Source organism: Galleria mellonella, unplaced genomic scaffold (genome assembly GCF_026898425.1).
Source record: "Galleria mellonella isolate WM207_F2 unplaced genomic scaffold, CSIRO_AGI_GalMel_v1 utg132, whole genome shotgun sequence".
Classification (NCBI taxonomy): domain Eukaryota; kingdom Metazoa; phylum Arthropoda; class Insecta; order Lepidoptera; family Pyralidae; genus Galleria; species Galleria mellonella.
Window position 1 is genome coordinate 1,309,620 of NW_026441989.1, and position 17,725 is coordinate 1,327,344.

At 34.0% G+C, this 17,725-nt stretch overlaps 1 protein-coding gene across 1 annotated transcript; it reads left to right on the forward strand.

The window, feature by feature from the left end:
• The first annotated feature begins 141 nt into the window (after positions 1-141).
• LOC113518176 (lamin-C-like) lies at positions 142-16,601 on the forward strand. The gene is made up of 10 exons (XM_052903039.1): positions 142-713; positions 7,556-7,688; positions 7,992-8,190; positions 9,962-10,083; positions 10,775-10,915; positions 11,651-11,856; positions 12,271-12,535; positions 13,055-13,276; positions 14,110-14,202; positions 15,415-16,601. Exons 1-10 carry the CDS (start codon positions 283-285, stop codon positions 15,457-15,459), a joined length of 1,857 nt encoding a protein of 618 aa, XP_052758999.1. The 5' UTR covers positions 142-282; the 3' UTR covers positions 15,460-16,601.
• Positions 16,602-17,725: the final 1,124 nt, after the last annotated feature.

A 17,725-nucleotide genomic window follows, 5' to 3' on the forward strand; every position in this document is an offset into this window, starting at 1 on the left:
TTATCAACCATTAAAAAACCTTGCCATGGGGATTACAATTGTTTCTGACAGTCCTGCTTGTGACCGTCTACAGACATTTTTAGTGGAAGTTATAAATAAATAAACTGGTAACATTTTAAGTGACTCAACGGTCACGTGACCATACAAGCTTGGGTTTACGATTTGATTGGTCGTTGTTTGAGGGAATTTCGTTTGAGAACTCGCTTGTTCTGGTGGTAGCTTGTGTGAATTGATATTTTTTTACATATTTATTAACTATTGTGACATAAACACTACTCCGCAATGTCGTCTAAAACAAAAAAAAGTGTGACATCTACTTCAAACATTAGTGTCGTATCATCTGTACAAAGCCCTCCGCAATCAAGCACTCCTGTTGGTAGCCGCCCTTCTAGCTCTGCCGGCCGGCCCAGTAGCCCTTTAAGTCCAACAAGACATAGCCGACTTCAGGAAAAAGATGCTTTACAAAACCTTAATGACCGCTTGGCGGCTTACATTGATAAAGTCCGTCAGCTCGAAAGTGAAAACTCTGGTTTGCGTCGTGAAATACAAACTACACAGGAGGTGGTCACCCGCGAGGTGTCCAATATAAAGGGAATGTATGAACATGAATTGCAAGACGCCAGAAAACTGTTAGATGATACATCTCGTGAGAAAGCCAAGTTGGAAATTGATTTGAAGAGGTTATATGAAGAGAACGATGATTTGAAGAAGCGGTAAGTTTACTATCATACTCATATTACAATTACTGAAATGCAGGTGTAGTCAGAAAGTTTATTTAATAAATCACGTCAGAACTTATTAAAAGCATTCTAAATCTTCCTGCTAACCTTAGTGTTAAGTTTACGTCATCGTCGAGGTTTTAGAGCGGGCGCGGTGTGACGGCGCGCGGCCTCGCTTTTACGACATCGTGACATCATAGCTCAATATAACTATATCAGTCACATACCTAAGTAGCCACACATAATTTATACAGTTCTATATGTAACTAATCACTTAAGGTATACTATCACTTTATCATTTATTGTTTATAAATAGGTTAAAATAACAAAATAGTAATAATTCATAATATCAAATTAATATGTTCATAATGTCTTGGTTATTTTTTTCTAGCCTAAACTTCTACATCTATGTTATTAATAAATTCTATAATCATATGTTCAGGCATATAATAAAATGTAGTCATACTTTGCTATATTAATTTAAAAATGTTGGATTTCAACTAAGTTTTCTGTACTGTAATGTAATACATCTAGTATTTAAATAACTATATAATTTATAGTTGAAAGTATCATTGTGTGATATAAATATTATCATATTTTCAGTCTATTTGCCCTACTTTGTTTATATTGCCGAAATAATAATTTAGATATTTATGTCAAGGTGAATTAGTCTCAACATCAAAATACAACATGTAAGATTAATTACACATTCTTATCTCACTTATCTTGAAAAATTAAACTTTAACAGGAACCTGTATATATATCAATGACAATGAAACTTTATACTGTAGTCATTTATTAAAAATTTTTTGTTTTTCTTTTTTCAAGTAGACTAAAAATTTTTTGCTCTGTATATATATATATATAAACTTGTAACATGGTTCACTATTTTGATAATGTGATTGTTAAAATGGTCATATTTATTTGCAAAAAACATTTAGTAAATTTCTTAATCACATAACGAACTTAATATGCAAAATTAATTTTGATAAACTAAATAAATATTTTTAATAAATTCACATAATTATTACTTAGTACTTGAATATTTATAAATGCTAAAATGAATTATTCTCAATTCATTAATTTTAATAATTATGTTTTGAAAGAATTGACTTGAAAACTATAAAGTGAATATGTAAAGATAAGATGTAGATAACTGTAGTAACCTATTTCATTGAATAATTATTAATAGGTGTTAAATTTTTAATTATTTTACTAACATTGTAAATAGGTGTATGCAAACTTTGACTTATGGAATAATTATTGGAAATGCAAATTATGTGATATACTATATTATATATATATAATACAAAATATTCATGATATTATCTTGTAGACATCACTTCCTGGCTCGTGAGGTTATTGGTGCAAGTGCATTTTAATGATAAGTTTACAACACAAGGTTAAAAAATATCAAACAATGTACCACCTTGACTGTAACTTTCATACTTATCTCTTTATATACTCTTTTATATAGTTAATTAATGACACTTAAATTAAATTCTCTTTAATTATCTTGCTGTTTTAGAATAATACATGATAAGTAACTCTTAATAATACAAAAAAAAAAATATGTTTCTTTGCCTTTAATATATTGTAAAATGTTAAAAAAAAACATAAATAATTATGCTTTAGAATCTAGCTTAAATCTATTTTAAGTTTTTTTGAGTTAACAAACATATGTACTCACATTAGACATGCATAAAAAATGGTATATAAAGAAAACAACCAACCGCAATCGCAGTTAGCCTTTGGTGATGTTTTAAGAGGAATGCTGCTGCCCATCTTTTGGCTGTTAAGTTTCCTTAGTCACCTCTTACAACACCCTATATAAATTATAGTTACACTAACTTTATGTTTTTATTTAATTAAATACCTTTAAATATTTCCTTAAATGCTTGAATATTAATATAACTTCTTGACACAGTTACCTTCCAACTTCCTGGAATCATTATTGTACAGGAAAATCTTTAATTTTCGCAGCCTTTCAATGACTGAATCCTTATGTTTATATTATCCTTATATTACAAATGTAAAGGTTTGTTTGTTACCGTTTGGTGTATTTATACAATTGGGTATACATATGTTTCCCATAAAGAAGTATATTAGCTAATTTTTATCCTGCCCAATCAATGTACCCGGCCATGCGGACGACACGACCGGATAAATGCGACATTAATGACGTAATGATACAAGTTATACAGGTACGAGGTTTGTCCGGAAAGTACGTATAAAAGTTTTTTAAAAATTTTATTTTACAATTATTCAGGTAAATCAATTTTATCCCCTTCAAAGTACTCCCCCTGTGACATAATGCACTTGTGCCAACGCCGTTTCCACTGTGAGAAGGCTCCTTGAAAGTCCTCTGGTTGTAGGTTTCTCAGCTGCCCCGTCGTAGCTTTTTTTATCTCATTTATGTCCCCCAAATGCCGCCCCCGAAGTACCAATTTGGTTTTTGGGAACAAGAAGAAGTCACACGGGGCCAAATCCGGCGAATAGGGGGGTGTTCGGTCACCGTAATGGAATTTTTACTCAAAAACTCACGGACAACAAGAGAGGTGTGGGCAGGGGCATTGTCGTGGTGAAGAATCCAACGCCCCTCTCGCGCCAATTCTGGACGAACTCGTGCCACACGAGCTTTGAGGCGTCTGAGCACATCGACGTAGAATTTTCCATCAACTGTCTGGCCTGGAGGGACGAATTCTTGATGGACAATCCCCCGAACATCGAAAAAAACAATCAACATTGTCTCGGCCCTCTCTGAATCTTTTTAGCCACTTGTGGACGGTTGGTTCCTTCACAGCATCCTCCCCATAAACTGTTCTGAGATCGGCAAAAATTTCACGGCCATTCTTGCCGAGTTTCGAGAGAAACTTGATTACGACGCGCTGCTCTTCAACGGAAGCGGGCTCCATGCCGACGGGGTTTCGTTAAGAGGTAACTTCACAGATGGCGTGACAAGCCAGTTCGCACCGCACGGCGGTCAGACCAGAACTGAAGCATTGTTAGGGACATAAGGAAGGGGTCCTGCGCTTACCTGGCCTCCCCACTCCTCTTTCTCGCATTCCAGAACACTTTTATACGAACTTTCCGGACAGACCTCGTATATCGGCCGATGGTCTGGATTAATATGCGGTGACTGGTCCTTAAAAATAATCGTGGCGTCATCGATTTTGAGATCGTAGTTGTTCAAATTAATCTATATATTCATATTGATAATCCAAAGTAAGTCATCGGCCCGCCCCCGCCGATCGACTCCCACGTCGCGTTTATTTTATTTCTATATAAATTGGCGACATTTTGCACATGTGTTTCGTTCATAACCGCGAGAAAAATTTATTTAGTCGTAACTCTTAATTATATTGACGTAACGAACTTTCTATATAAAAACTCTAATTTATCATAATAATATTTTTAAATAACAAATTCTAAATTTATTTAACAACGTACGTGACATGATTTGTAGATAATCTGTTTGTATATCTACATGTATAAAGTAACGGAAAAAGCTATAATTTTTTTAAATAGATTTCAAGGGAAACAAAAAAAACGTTTGCACTAAACTTTATGGGATACAAGTATAAACCACCGATCAAACTGTATTAGTACTTTAATATTACTCCTTCAATACATGAAAACTATTCAACTCGGCGGGTTATACAATTGAATTACAACTTGTTTACTATAACGAAAACAGTATAACAAATACAACGTAGAGGTTAAAATACTCGCGTTACACAAAATAAATTAATTTTGTATAACCAGTCAAGATTAATAGGCTTCAGGTTTATGGTGTAATATTTATACCCTTTTATTTACAACATATTTCTCTGAATACCGGTGAGGTACAAAATGACCTTTAGTATCTAAGTAAGCTATACCTACTTATTAGAGGTCAGTTAGTACTAAATCATTGACGAACGTTGACATCATGTCTAAATAAAATTCTCAAATGTTAATATTTACGTAACAATTGTTTACATTGACGACTACGCGGTACGTTGCTCAATCAATAGTTTAGTGTTATCTCTGTTATTTTTGTGATGCGGTTGCGTACCAGTTAGATATCGGAATACTAAAAGTGGGACAAGCAACATCCCCTTTCTTATAATGTCTTCGGTCACGCATTTGCTTAGTACAAATATCGGCCAAGGCCTTCCGTTTCGGCTCTCGAGGCACGCGACGTCAATGGATAGGATTTTTATAGACGTTGGATACCTACGTTACTAAGTTGTGCTGAACGCGGGAAAACGCTATTTATTGATTCTTTTTTGTGCCAGTCTTAAAGGTTTCGGTAAGAGATTGTTATTTAGAACTATCCTGTATTTAATAAGAATACTTGTGGGTCTTGATAGAAGATAAACGCATTTCTATCGTGTTTACACTTTTCTTACGGAAGTAAAAGTAGAACGACCTTTGTATTATTACAGCTAGAAAATAGAACAGTGTGTATTGCCAGCGCTTAGAGTTCTTGCAAAAAATAAACTCTGTCTTAATAAAAATTATAATTAAATCAACCGATTTAAATAATAATCGTCAAAATCGATCCATATTTCTTTACAAAATAACTTTAAAAAAAAAAAGAATATAATGAAATGTATTAAATTGAGAACCAAAAAGGGAAATAAGAACAAAATATGCCAATACAAGATTGCAAAAAGAAATACAAAAATCGATTCAGAATTACACTTAAAATTTACTTAATAATATATGGAAATCGCTTAACTATTATTGTATATTATGCGCTTATTTTTGTATATACGGTGGTACACCACCGTCTTGAAATATATTTTATAGACGGATCTCTTTTTAAGCTAAAAGGTGCCTATAAATCGGGTTCAACTTAGAATAGTAGACCCTGTACCGTCTGGACACTCGAATATTGAATCCCATGCGAAATTTTCGCATGGGATTCAATTCATGGGATGAGAAAATTAATAGTTGACGTTTTCATGCGTATCTTCATTGCAATTTTTCTTGTCGCTTCTTAATAATGAACTGACGAAGCTAATTTAATATTAAATAACTTAATATACATATTTATTTACATATTTTTAGCGAATAGGATGGTTCCGACGTACATACATTGACAAATTAGTACCTAATTTCAATATCTTACTATATTTATAATATAGTAAAGCGGAAGAGTTTGTTTGTTTAAACACGCTAATCTCTGGAATTACCAGTCTGATTTGATAAAATTTCTTTTCCTTTTGATAACTTACTTCTTGAGGAAAGTTATAAGCTATTCAACATCTAATACTATATATATGAAGGTATATTTTCTACCTACATGTTTAACTTGTATATTTATTTATTATTATTTTCTATGATCTAAAATTGTAATAAAATGACAACTTATGACTGTACTATTGTATGGGAAATGGGATAAACTGTTATTTACTGTAGACTCCACCCATATGCAAATAAGGTCGTGAGAGAAAGTTTTTAAAATATAGTTTACAGTACAGGTTGTGATGCGTTCTCGGGAACCGGATATTGGGAAATTCTAAAACATATCTCGTCATGACACTGCGCAGGGTCGCGTGACTGCATAGCGACAGACAAGGCTTCGACGCGTTTGTACGCTCACCTCGTTTCGATGTCACGGTTTCCAGTATTCAATAACCTTTGCCATATGTTTTCGGAATGTTGTTAGTATAGTGAATAATAATATAACTTTATTAGGTTTTATATGTCTTTCAGCTCGTAAAGATCGAAATGTTTATTTTATTGTTTGCTAACTTTTACCCGCGACTTCGGTCGCGTGACTAGGATATGCCGATCCATACACACTATATACATAGACACATAAATTTCATATTGATTAGTTAGGCTGCTAAGACGTTATAAGGTAACAAACAAACTCATTTTCACGTTTATAATATTAGTAAGGATTGACCACATTACGAAAAAATTTTTGGTACAAAAGGCGGGTTTAATTCATTCTCAGTCAACCTTTGGTAAAATAGAAATGTAATTATGCGGTGAAAATTATTGATAATTGTTGTTGTTACGTTTCTTTATGATGTAGATTAGTAACTTTCCAAAATAATACAAATAGTCTTTCTACAAAAATAATGTGTTAAACGAGATGAATCTTTCAAAATACTTTTTCTTCAATGAAGAGGAATGAGGTTTTAGTATCGTCAAAGAAATATGAATCTCTTTTCTTATATTTCTCTTTCAAAATATTTAAAAATAAACCTCATTCCTTTTTATTGAATATATATTAAATATATTTCGAAAAGATTTTGGATTCATCTTATTTATTGTAAATTAATTATTATTCTATACTTAATCTTTTTTTTTGTTTGGAATCTCATATGTACGTTATCAATCAGACGTCAATAAAAAAAAAATAAACAAACAGGTTCACTTAAATAAATTCTTTGCTTCCGTCAAACATACTGCAAAGATAATTTTAGCAAGGAGCCATGATTAAAGTGATCACCCTTTAATTAGCCACTGCTGAACCGCAGCTTCCCCCATGGGGGGTTTAGCCAGTAGTTGCCACGCTTGGCAGGCGAATTGGCAACCGTAGTTAGGCTTTAGAGGTTTTTTAAGAGGGACGCTGCTGCCCATCTCTTGCTCTGTCTTAGTCGCCTCTTACGACACCTATTCCATGCTAGAACCACACGGCAAGCCATGTCACGTAATAAATATTTACTAACTACCTAATAATTAATTACATAAAATAAGTTTTCTATTTGAAAGCTTATTTTATACAAAAAAAATACATAATCTTACAAAAAAAATGTTACGTCTTTCAAAATCATGTGTTTTCATTATTAACTATATATTTGATGATATATTATTTTATATTTTGCTCTCAGATTGGATAAAAAGACAAAGGACTGCCAACAGGCCGAAAATTTGGCTCGTCACTACGAGACTCGTTTCACCGAAGAGAGCAACAAATATAACACCGCCCTCGCTGACAAGAAGAAGGCCCAGGATGAAGCACGGGTATGGAAATGAATATCTATTACATCTATCGTACACTTGCCTATAACTATTTCGATAACATATCATATCCAATATAAAATATAAAATATCCTATGTTTTATTTAGAGATATAATCTATATGTACTACATTTTATTCAAATCCGTTTAGTAGATTTTGCGTGAGAGTCACAAACATCCATATATACAAACATTCTCACAAACTTCCAAATTTTTAATAGTAGTAGGATGATCTTAGTATTTCATGATGTTGTTGTTGTTTATTTATTTATTATATAAATGAGTGAAGAATTTTCTTATATGTAGGATCTTGCCAAAGAGTTGGAGAAACTGCGCAAGGTGTACGCCGACACGCGCAAAACTCTCGAGGAGGAGATGCTGTGCCGCATCGACATGGAGAACACCGTGCAGAGCCTTCGCGAGGAGCTCTCCTTCAAAGACCAGGTGTTCCAACAGGAACTGCAGGAGACCCGCACCAGGCGACAAGTCGAGATCTCCGAAATTGGTAGGTGTAGTCATATTTTCAATTACTTCTAAGTAATAACTAGTAGACTAGAAGATATCACTTTTACTATTTTCCCACTCGTGTTTCTATTGTAAAGCGGCTGTACTGGCATTGGCTGTATTTCAATTTGAGACAGGCAATGAAATTACTGGGTAACTTTGTCAGTAGGGTTAATGACTAACGGGTAATGCTTTTGGCTCGCGTTACAAGTTTCCATAATAATTTCATTCCCATATCTCATCCTATAGATAGTAGTAGAAGTAGAAGTACATCATGCAAGCTAACTGCTTGACGAAGAAATTAATAGCAGATGCAAAGATGTTCGCGTGGATAACTTTATCAAAACAATGTTATGGTCAACGTAACACTCGTTCTATTTACATTTGCCTGAGCGTCTTTGAAAATATGCGTAACAGAATGGGCATGTTGTTTGGGTACATTGTTGAATAAATTAGTCAAATTCGATCGCAGATTCCGCAGCCGCAAAATGTCGTTCTCTGTCGAAAGGAATTTGACAGTTACTTTCAAAATACAGAAGTCACATATTTTATAAACTTATTGGTGTGTATGTGCGTAATTAAAGATTCTCTCATTCGCGGCATCTTGTACTCATGCATTTATCTTCTGTGTTTTTTGGTTTATCATAAGGTCCAATATTGAAATATTACGAAACGTCCTTTAAAATAAAAAAAATGTTTGTTTTTTTAAAACTGAATACTTATTTATCAAACAAAAATTTGTTATGGATTCACAATATAATGTAATTAAATTTCCATGTATATCGATCTGCTAAGAGTATGAATTTATATTGTTTTTATGATATACCGAGTAACACACTACTGACGAATATACCTACGTTATTGCTGTTTTTCTTGAATAAATAATTTAGAATGGCTGTGACATCGTAAGTATACAGCAGACGCTCACATTAATTGGCCTGAAAGGCTAGACTTAAATCAGGTGATAACAAATACAGGTTAACCGAGTAATGGTGACTATTATTATGCTAATGTACTTGCATGTAATCAATTTCGTCATGCAACGAATTTTATAATTGAGCAATTGTGAATTTTAAGGAACCACTACGAGTATATATTGTAATGACAATATTATGAATACACAATCGGTTTTTATTTTGATTTCTGCGGTATATAAAAATATAATTCTTGTCGTTTGTAAACCTAACTGCTGATAAATGCCACAGTTGGTTTTTATTTGAGAAACGCTAAATAAAATTATTCATGTTGTAATTCATAATAAATTCAATGGCAATGTCTACATTATCTGTCAATTTTAAAATAAATAATTTTTAATATTTCTGATTAATTGTTTAAAAAATTCTCTAATAGATAGTGAACTAAAATGTTAATCACAATTATAGGGTATGAGTTTTATTATTATCATATCAGCCATTAACTGTCCTCCACTGCTGAACATAGGCCTTTCCCATAAGGGGAGTTTTACCAGTAGTTGTCACGCTTGACAGGCGGGTTGGCAACCGCAGTCAGGCCTTTAATAATGTTTTAAAGGAGACGCTGCTGCCCATCCTTCGACCATAAGTTCCCTTAGTCGCCTCTTACGACACCCACGGAAAGGGAAGGGGTGGTCCATTCCATGCCGGGACCTACATGACGTGTGGTAAAAGTAAATTAAGTTTATTAGATATTTAACTTCTTATTAATAATTTAAAAGTAGTAACTGCTAGTCCCTAATAAATGTGGTATGAATATAATAGTTACATCTAAAGACTAATATTTCGATATGTTTTCAGACGGCAGATTGGCACAGCAGTATGAGGCGAAGCTGCAACAGAGTCTCCAGGAGTTGCGTGAACAGCAGGAGGCTAACATCAAGGCCAACCGTGATGAAATCGAAGCTCTCTATGAGAACAAGGTTTGTTCTTGTGTAATATTAATTGTACCATATTATTTTAAATATATCTAGTGCCATAATAAATTGTTCAGAGATCTTTGGGCATAAAATTAATGGCGCTCTTATAAAAAGTAAAATATAGGAATGAATTACTGTGTACATTATTTTTTTTTATTTTTATTAATGAAATAAGTATATAACTTATTTAGAAATCTTATTAGTTAACCAAAATTATATTGTACGAATTTACTTTATATTGTAAATATTGAATTATGAATGAATATTCTATAATCAGAAAAAGATACAAAATTATAATAAAACATGGTTTGGATTTGGAGTAAAAAAATATATGAATGTTGGGTCCACATTCTGCACATTCTTGAAATTTTGTGTTAATGATGCTCTTTGATGATGATCGTGTGGTCCCAGCATAGAATAAGCCACTCCTTCCTTTCTCGTGGGTGTTATTAAGGGCGACTAAGTGAGGGCGAGGGATATGCAACATCATGCCTTTTAAAACATCTCTAAAACCTAACTGCGGTTGCCAATTCACCTGCCAAGCGTGGCAACTACTAGCAAAGCCCCCTAAGGGGAGGCTTATGTTTAACAGTAGACAGTTAAAGCCTGTTGATCCTCTTTCTATGTATTAATTTTAAGTCATATCAAATATCATTGTTATACAATTTCTTTATACTACTGTTGTATGCTACAGCTGAAGAACTTACAAGGCGCCGCGAGCCGCAACAGCCAGGCGGCGACAGTCGCCGTGGAGGAGCTGCGCACCATGCGCACACGCATCCACTCCCTCAATTCAACCCTCAACGACTTGGAGAATAAGAATGCTGCACTCAGTGTAATTATATTAATTCAATTTATTTATATCTAATTAAAAAAAAAAAACTAATACTTCAAGGAGACTTTCCTCAAACACTTTTCAATAACAAATTAAAATCGTTAATATTTGTTTGTAGTGAGTATATTTAGGTTTGTGGTTTGTTTTGTTTGTGTTCCTCTAGATAATTTAATTTCAAAATGTTACAATATGATCTTCACTAAAAGCAAAAAGGATCTTAATATATGCCATTTTTGTATAGAATCCAAGACATTACATATATAAAGTTACAAACATTGTTACCATAATGAATTTTTAAAATAACAAAAGATAACTCTACATGTTATAGCATTTGTAAAAACATACTACATTTTAATTGTAATTTACCTATAATTAACTATATTTCATTCAAACTAAGGGACCTTAATGGTTGAGGGATAGGCAACAACGTCCCTTTTAAAACATCACCAAACCCTAACTGTGGTTGCCAACCCATCTACCAAGAGTGGCAACTACTAGCAAAACTCAGTGAACAATTAATAACTGATATGATGATAATTTATATTTCATATGTCTTCTTTTTATAAAAAAAAAAAATACTTAAAGGAAGAATTAGATATTTCATACTAAATATAGTGTGTTTAATGGTAATTGTCACGGAGGTTCTGTAATAGATAGCGTGAGGGGTTTTCATAACAGTCATCTACTGTCGTCGATCTGACTTTAAAATATACTTACAATTATGTTTGTCCACAGAACCGCTGCCGCGAACTGGAGCGTCAGCTGGAGGCGGAGCGCGCGCGGCACGCCGAGGACTTGGCGTCGCTGGAGCAGGAGCTGGCGCGCCTGCGCGACGAGATGGCCGCGCAGCTGCGCGAGTACGCCACCCTCATGGACATCAAGATCTCGCTCGACCACGAGATCGCCACCTACCGCGCGCTCATCGAGGGCGAGGAGGACAGGTCACTATCCTCGTTTCCGATCCGTTTTTTTATTTCCGATCGAAATTATTTCAAAATAAAGGCGTTCTCGAATTGTTGTAATTAAAGTACATATGTAATTAAAGTATTTGAAATATGTGGAGTTCTCAAATTCGATTGTATTTTTGTTTGTATGTTACACATTTGCCATTTGTATATATTATTATATTTTTTCCTCCTGGTATAGATATTTTAAAGATTGTTCGACGTTCTAATTTTAACAAAAATTTAATTTATATTTAAAAGTAAATTACTTTGGTTTCTTATGTATGTTTATTTTATGCGTTATTTTTACACACAAAAACATGTAATAATAACATATGTTGTGACTAATTGAATGAATAAAAGAGACGAGCTCGGCGACGGTCTAATCTAATAGAGCACTCGTATTCGCAGGTTGAACCTGACCGGGCAGTCGCCAGGCCGCGAATCGCGCGCTTCCGTCGCCGCGTCGAGCAGCGGCATCGGCAGCACGGGCCGCCTCACGCCCGGCCGCCGCGCCACGCCGCTGCGTGCCGCCCGCAAGCGGACGCTGCTCGATGAGAGCGAGGAGCGCAGCCTCAGCGACTACAGCGTCACCGCCAGCGCCAAGGGTGACCTCGAGGTGGCCGAGGCCTGCCCCGAAGGCACATTTGTCAAGATTCGCAACAAGGGCAAGAAGGTTTGCATTATATCTGTATTGATGTTTAATACAAACAACCAGTCAAGTTTGCCACTTTTTATTGAATTAACCATCAGCTTGTTTAATATTTAGTTACAGTAAAAAAGAAAATTGAGGCAGGTGATTTAACAAGACCGACTTTTGTAGTAGTTTATGAAAGGACATGGAACGTTTAGTGAACTGTTTTTACCTATATTTTTTACACATCCACTTACATCTGATATATTGTAAAATATATAAATAGCTAGGTACAGATATAATGTTAAGTATCAAATAATCATTTAAACCAGATAATTAATATTTGACAATATCACATTTGAGATAATATTTTTAAATTATTGTTTCCTAAGTTGACCCTGAAGCTCAGACATCATTTACACAAGACATGTACATACATATCATTTATACTTTAGATTTTTTATATCATTATCTTGTCTTAGAAATGTTTGTAAAGACTGCTTATTTTAATCATTAAGTTTCTTTAACCACTTTTTATTACAACCGCTACTTTTCTCCCAGGAACTGAGTCTCGGTGGCTACCAGATCATCCGCAAAGCCGGCGACCAGGAGACAGTGTTCAAGTTCCACCGCACAGTGAAGCTGGAGCCGGGCGCAGTGGCGACCGTGTGGTCAGCTGACGTCGGCGCCGACCACGATCCCCCACACCACATCGTTATGAAGGGACAGAAGTGGTTCGTCGCCGACAACTTCACCACGGCACTCCTCAATAATGATCAGGAGGTAATTGCTTAGTTACTAGTTTAATTTTTTTTTTTAATGGTTATAATGTGGGATTCCCTATATAGGGCCTACGCTATCGATATATGCAGATGTCTCATCTGCCAGAGGCAGTTGGCCCATTGTGATGAATTCATCGAAATTAAACATGGTAGTTTCTAGCGGGAACCGCGTGTAGGCTGATTCTAGCCAGATATATTGCCAGCAATAGGACTGCTAGTCCCCATTACTAATAATCCCTTCTACCTCCACAGGTTTAATTACTTGTCTGTCATAAAATAGAGCATAATAGTTCTAAGTCTTCAAAAAGGAAGAAATTTTCAATTCAGCTTATTTGAGAAGGGGAAGAGAAAAATAGTATTCTTTAGGTTCTTTAAATAATTGGTACATATGATTAAATTATAAAAAATTGCAAATTTTACAACTGGGACTTTGTCTTTGTGATATGTAATTGTTTTGTGTATGTTACTCAACAAAATTTTGCTAATTATCATTTTTAATCAAAAAGGAGATGATCCTATATTAATCTTGTATTATATTATATTGGAAATTTTGTATTTCAACTTTTTTTTATATTAAGTGTGGCAATCCAATATAATATTATGGTAGTTTAAGTGGCCATCACAGCTCAATAAAAACTAGAATGTCTCTTCACGCGTAATCTACCTTTCTCTTCATCAACCTTTGTGCCATCACAATTTTGAGCCACTGAATCCTGTAATATTTCATGTTTAAAGCAAGCTTTGTATTATCTCTCTGTCTCATATATTTTGTACAGTTATGAATAATAAAAAGGTCTCCCAATATTTAAACTATATTATTGTGTTTCGTTACAGGAGGTAGCCATATCTGAGAGGCAGCGGCGGCAAGTCAGCACCAGCGCCCAAAGACATCGGGAACTTGCACATAAATTCCCTCGCCGTGATCAGGTACTCCATCCACGCAATCGAAATGTATAAATCATCGATATAAAAAAAAAACCAAGATATACCCAAGATGTAAAACCAGAGATGGAAAAGTAGCGTTAAAAATATGCTATATGTTTATTGTTGAATATGCCAGCGTTATTGCAAGTTTTGTAAAAAAAAGCATCTATAATTCTAAAAAAAAAATACGAAATTTCATATTTTTACTAAGTATGATTACAGTATATACTTATATTTTCACTAAGCACGATTATAGTATATTATACTTCATAAATATATTTTTATTAAAATAAATCTACTCTGCTTGTACTAATAGGAAACTACTTTATTTTCTTCAGTTTTAAAAGTGTAATATTTATACAGAAGAAATCATCTTGGATTCTTTTTCATGTCGATGACGTAAATTGAAAGAGCATGACGGCAGTAGATCTATCATCACCTATAAATGTCATGTACATTACAGATTATACTGTGACGTGCCTCACCACTATGATGTTGTCATGTTTGAGGATGATGTTTTGACTTCTTGTATCAGAAACAAGTGACATCGGTACCTACAATACAAAATTACTACTTTTTATAATTTCTCATATATTTATACTTGTATACTAATAGAATAAGTAAATTTTCTTGAATAAAATGTACTTACTAACGAACATTACATAGGTTACCTTAATAATTTATTATTATGATATAAACTGAAGATCAATCAATGAATTTGATTTTCTACTACACATTTACCTTTTTTATTTATCATAAGATAGTCTTAAAATAATCTAGTTAATACACATATAATAATCTAGTGAATATTAATTGTTTAATATATTTCTATAATTTTGCTAATAAATTTATTTTTCTGTGGGATTATTCAGTATATTTTTACAACCTTACCTGCTTTCAATTTTTTGTACTCTCTCTCTCTCTCTGCCTTTCTCTCTCTCTCTCTGCCTTTCTCTCTCTCTCTCTCTGCCTTTCTCTCTCTCTCTCTCTCTCTGCCTCTCTCTCTCTCTCTCTCTAAAATACAGACTTATTTTCACGCACATTTTAAGAATCATTCATTTTTCACAAAATCAATAACAAACATGCATTTCATTTTAATACTGTAAGTGGTGATGTACGTGTCTTTAAATGAATACATATTTCATCATATATTCTGTAATAATTATACTCAATATTTATAATAAACGTGTTAATGTAACCATTCACTATTTGCAGCTGGGTGAGATCCGGGAGGGCGAAGAGAACTGCCGCATCATGTAACGTGCAACAGAGAGCCCCTCGCCACTCGGTGCCTCACGCTTCACTTGTCCGGAGCTACGCATTCTGCCCTGTGGGCATCCTCCCTCACTACATTCTACAGCGTTTCTTTAACGAGATGCTTAATTATTACGTGTTTTACGTTAGTCACTGACACATCAATATTGTACCACGAATTGTGCCTCAGTGCGATGTTCGTGCAAATGTATTGTATTATTTCTACTTAATTCATGTGTTACATTAGAATTAATTTTAAAAGAGGGCAGCACGCTAGGTTTAGATGAAACGATGCTCCTAGACAATGTATAAGAAAATGTTTAATGTTATATCTCCATCAGTGACGTTGTCATTGATAAATGCATTGTGTTCGTGATATAATTGTAATACAATAATAAGTATCTGGCATATAACATTCTGCCAAGTTAAAGAAATCATGAAAGATTTTTCACTGCCGTACATGGCTTTTCCTATTAATTTGTCAGTCAGTGAACAAAGTACAAATATCGTTCACTTTTAAGTGGGTAAGTATAGAATAAATTGAAAGAGTTTTATAAGCACCCACCCACCCTTCACCACACATTAGTTAATAAGTAATTTTATATTCGTAATTAATTAAAATATCCATCTGATAATACAGAAAATGGAGTAGATTAAATCTACTAATATTCATATTAATGACCTTGATTGAACTAAAAAAGTTTATTATATTAGATTAAGCTCTAGATGACACTTTTGCTGATGTCAATTTAGGATTAAGTGGTGGTTTTCATATAACTGAATTACTTTATAGAAAAAGCAAATAGGTGCAAGTCTCAAAAGTCTCATAATAATGTAATAAATGGGAATAAAATATTAAGGACTTTGTATTGTATAAATATTATTGAAAATCAGACACCATCAATGTATTTATAAGTACACGGAAATACATTAAATAATTTGTTTTTAGATATAATTTGTGTATTGTGTTCCACAAGAAAAGATATCACTACTTTTTTAATCATTGAGAGGATCGAATCTAATTTGTCATAAATTTTTCGTTAATAAGTAATCGTGAGACAATTTTAATTTGGACCCAGTTTGTAATTTCCATATAGAGAAAAATACATATTATTACAAATAAATTATATTTAAGTTTAATAATAAAATTTGCATTTTAATTTGCGTGTTTTAAACCTATTTTGCCAAATGAAGTGTTACAATGTAAGTATAAAAAGGTAGCAAATTACTCACTGAATGAAATAGTAATGTAAGCCATATCAGTCGACATAATAAAATTTTACTCTTTTATCTCCAAACATTCATGAAATCCTTTCATATTCATTACAGCCCACCCGTTAAAGTCACCTATCATAATATTTTTTTCATTCTACTTACATTTGTCTATAATTTCCCTTACACTTTCCCAAAACTCTGACCTTTGGTGGATTAAACATATCCGGATCATAAGTGCAAAGAATAAAAATATGGACCAAACCAAGTTTTAGTCGTATCTAAAGGAATCTAGACTCATGGGCTCATTGAAATAACATGGTATTGCTGTTAACTAGAAATGTGTCCTCCAGATACAATGGGACTGCTTTAGTTACACTCAGGGACGGAATGTTACACTTCTGGAGTAGTTGAGTTTTAATTCTTCTATTTTTAAACCAGCCCTTAATATTGGAGCCATTCTTTTCCCATTCATCTCAGTCATAAGAAGCAATGTAATAAGTGAAAAGGAAAAATAAGGATACAAGTTACGGAGAAAATACAAATAGTATGGCTAGGGAGGCGATGGTACTCAGATGCCCTTACACCACAATCGGGCAGATTAATAGAGAAAAAAATTCCTGGCCGCCCTGGGCCTCTAGATAAGTGGCAACCGAATTCGCCGATGGTATCAATATCGCTAGCGAATTCGTGAGTTGGAGTGAGTCACCCGGCGTTGCTATCTCATTCTATCTCACGGACTCGCTAGCGATGTCGATTCCATCGACGAATTCGCTTGCCACTTATCTAGAGAGCCTAATTTTTTTAATTATGATTTCGAGAATTTTCCAAATGTAAGAACGACGAAATTCATAACTAAATATTTTGAAAAAATTTTGAATTGTTTCGGTTGAAGGATGGGATATGGCAGTGAATTTACAGGGTACAGAGGAATAATACCTGAGTCCTCAGGAATGGCAACACACGGAGGGTATCATGGGCGAAACAGTATATTCTGTTATGTCCATGGTACTGCTCATGAGCGACGATTACCACTTTCCATCAGGTGGGCCGTCAGCTT